This window comes from Centruroides sculpturatus, unplaced genomic scaffold (assembly GCF_000671375.1).
Source record: "Centruroides sculpturatus isolate CEXI.00-Female unplaced genomic scaffold, Cexi_2.0 scaffold6625, whole genome shotgun sequence".
NCBI classification, from domain to species: domain Eukaryota; kingdom Metazoa; phylum Arthropoda; class Arachnida; order Scorpiones; family Buthidae; genus Centruroides; species Centruroides sculpturatus.
In genome coordinates, this window is record NW_019390713.1 from 1 (window position 1) to 2,753 (window position 2,753).

Consider the following 2,753-nt stretch of genomic DNA (forward strand, 5'->3'; position numbering starts at 1 on the left):
CATCTTTATTAAATTTTTTCCAGTGTTAGCGGTTGTACCGACTATTTTGCCGAAACGGAGGACGAAGCGATCGAGATGTGTCGAGAAAGTATTTTAACTTTTAATTTAGAAAAGTTTGCTCCTCCTCCCGAGTATTTGGAACCAGTTTATTCGGCTGCCGAATTAAATGGTATAGCCGGAAAAAATATTATCGGAAAATCTGATATGTTTGCGGTAATTGTTAGTTATTTTTTTGACAATAGTTACAAAATTGGTAAATTAAATTAATTAAAATCAAAGTAAAAACATCCTAAAAACTTGTGATCTAAGAAAATAAGACGAATTCTTCAAAAGTATATTTGAATTTTACCAATGGACAATTTAAATCTTGCATTGTGTATCTTGTCACGAGACTTTCCAAGAGTATTGCTAAATGGCATTCGTATACTGAATCTGTGGCATGAACTTTAGCAAAATGGGACAGCCATGTGGAAATAGGAAGTGATAAACCAATTTCAGGGGTCATTTTTAACTTTTACAGGTGACATTTATAAGGTCCTCAGCATGTTATGTGGTATTCTTACTGAGACTTAAGTTGTGAAGAAAATATGCCTCAAATAACACCACAACACCAGTAAAAATTATTTTAATGATACTAACATTTTTATTTGTCTGTAATAAATGTCAGGCATTTTTGAATACAAACCAACAGAACATATTTTTTAAAATTAATCAAATAGATCAACAAATAGATTAACATTCAAAAAGTTAAGGAAAGATATGCAAAATGACACCAAAGCTCTCAGGCTAGTTCAACAAATGCCTGCCAAGCTGTAGAGATTCATTTTCTTTAAAATTAGTTACTTTGCCATCCTTAATTGCCTTGTATATCTCAAAGGCCTCAAGATGTTTCAACCATGATATACACATGATATAATAGACTAGTGTCAAGAAAGTCAGCCTGGACTCCACCCTTCCTATCAATTACATATGACCTTGAGACTATCTTGCTGTTGAACCAAAGATTTAATAAGGCCTGGAAAAAAAACTATGTTCTGTTGCCATTCCTCTATCCTGTCCCTTGTTGAAAGTGGGTGAACGATCTCCTAATCAATACGCAAAGCACTGCAATCTTGTATGGAAAAGTATAATATGAATTGCTTGGTATACATAAAGGGAATATGACTTTTTGTGGTATACTCAAGTGAAAATGTTTTGGCTTTCTGTCTTGACCAATATATTCAAAAAAGTACTTTTGGTCATTGACTTGTTCCACTTGTAACACGAGACCATATGGGTTCCTATTCACCGACATAAGAAATGCATCAAGGCCAGGTTTACCTTTCCATATTATCAAAATATCATCTACATATTTTGTATATAATAAAATTTGGTTTTGATAGTCTAGAAGCACCATGTCCTCCAGTTTTCTGATAACCTTCTCAAATGAAGGGCACACCCTTAGTTTGAAGTAAGTAATACCTTCAAACAACAAAAAATGAATGTGTGGCGCATATTTTTTTGGGTTCAAAGGTGTTACTTACTTGCAAATTATTAAAAATTTTAAGTATAAATTAAGAGATTTACTTTCTTTTATATAGTAATATACTAAAAATATTAAATAAACTATTTACTTATAGAAGCACTACTTAGATATTTGCTTCTTCTGTGGAGTGTTAATGATGTTTTTAGTTTGTTTATCTAAGAATGAATTCTACAGAGATTACATTGGTAGAACAAACTAATAATCTGGACTTGAATACACAGTTATTAATTGAAGAGAATTGTTACAGAAAGTATTCTCTATAGCACTGTTTCTTAACCTTTTTAATGAGCGCAACCCCATTGAATCTCAAAATTTGGTCGTCTTACACCCATTGAAAATTGTGTTCAAAGTAGAGAGGGTAGTAGTGAGGGTCTTGGACACTTCTGTAGTATTTTTAGTTTATTGTGAGCTCTGATAGTACACTGTATGGTTGAATCAAATTTATGCAGCATAAAACAGTTTTAAATTTTATATTAAACATCTAAAAGATAAAAACCTGTTGTCACCATTTGCATCCCTGGTAATGCTTTCTTCAATGCACGGGTGCATGCACCCTAGATTAAGAAACACTACTCTATAGAAATTATGAATATCAAAACAATTAAAATATTTATCGTAATAAATTTTATGTATTGAAATAATTTCTTTACGATAACTTCAAAACTTTTTCTAAATTTGCAGATAATATCAAGAATTGTCGACGGAAGCGGATTTAAAGAATTCAAAAGTAAATTTGGATCACACCTGATTACTGGATTTGCCTTTTTAAAAGGGTTTGTTATATGATTCATTCGTAATATAATTATCAAACAGAATATGTATTTAGTGTTTCCTTTAAAGGTATTTGATTGGGCTACTTGCTAATTCTGGTCCAATCACCTCTGCCGATGCTCAGAAAGGTGCACATTTTATCCATTTATGTCAAAAAAGATTGATTCCAATGATATTTTTACAAAACTCTGGTATACCTGAAAAACTAGATTATAATCTTCAAGGTAATAAGCATGTATGGTAGAAGAAAGAACAATAATTTTAATAATATTTCTTATGCTTTACTTGATGTTATACACTTATTTTCAGGTAATATTTTGAAAGACAGAGCAAAAATGATAGCAGCTCATTCATGTGCAAATGTGCCAAAGATTACCATTAATGTAGGAGGCTGTCATTCAGATGAAAATTTTACTATGGTAAATGTTGTATTTTTACCCTTTCAAAACACATATTA

The 2,753-nt window shown here is 31.4% G+C and overlaps 1 protein-coding gene across 1 annotated transcript; it reads left to right on the plus strand.

The window, feature by feature from the left end:
* Positions 1–75: 75 nt before the first annotated feature.
* On the plus strand, positions 76–2,715 carry LOC111617511 (methylcrotonoyl-CoA carboxylase beta chain, mitochondrial-like; the record flags this gene model as incomplete). Its single annotated transcript, XM_023358792.1, has 4 exons — positions 76–213; positions 2,207–2,298; positions 2,366–2,520; positions 2,606–2,715. Coding segments are annotated over exons 1-4 (495 nt in total), but the record flags the coding sequence as incomplete, so codon positions are not given.
* Positions 2,716–2,753: the final 38 nt, after the last annotated feature.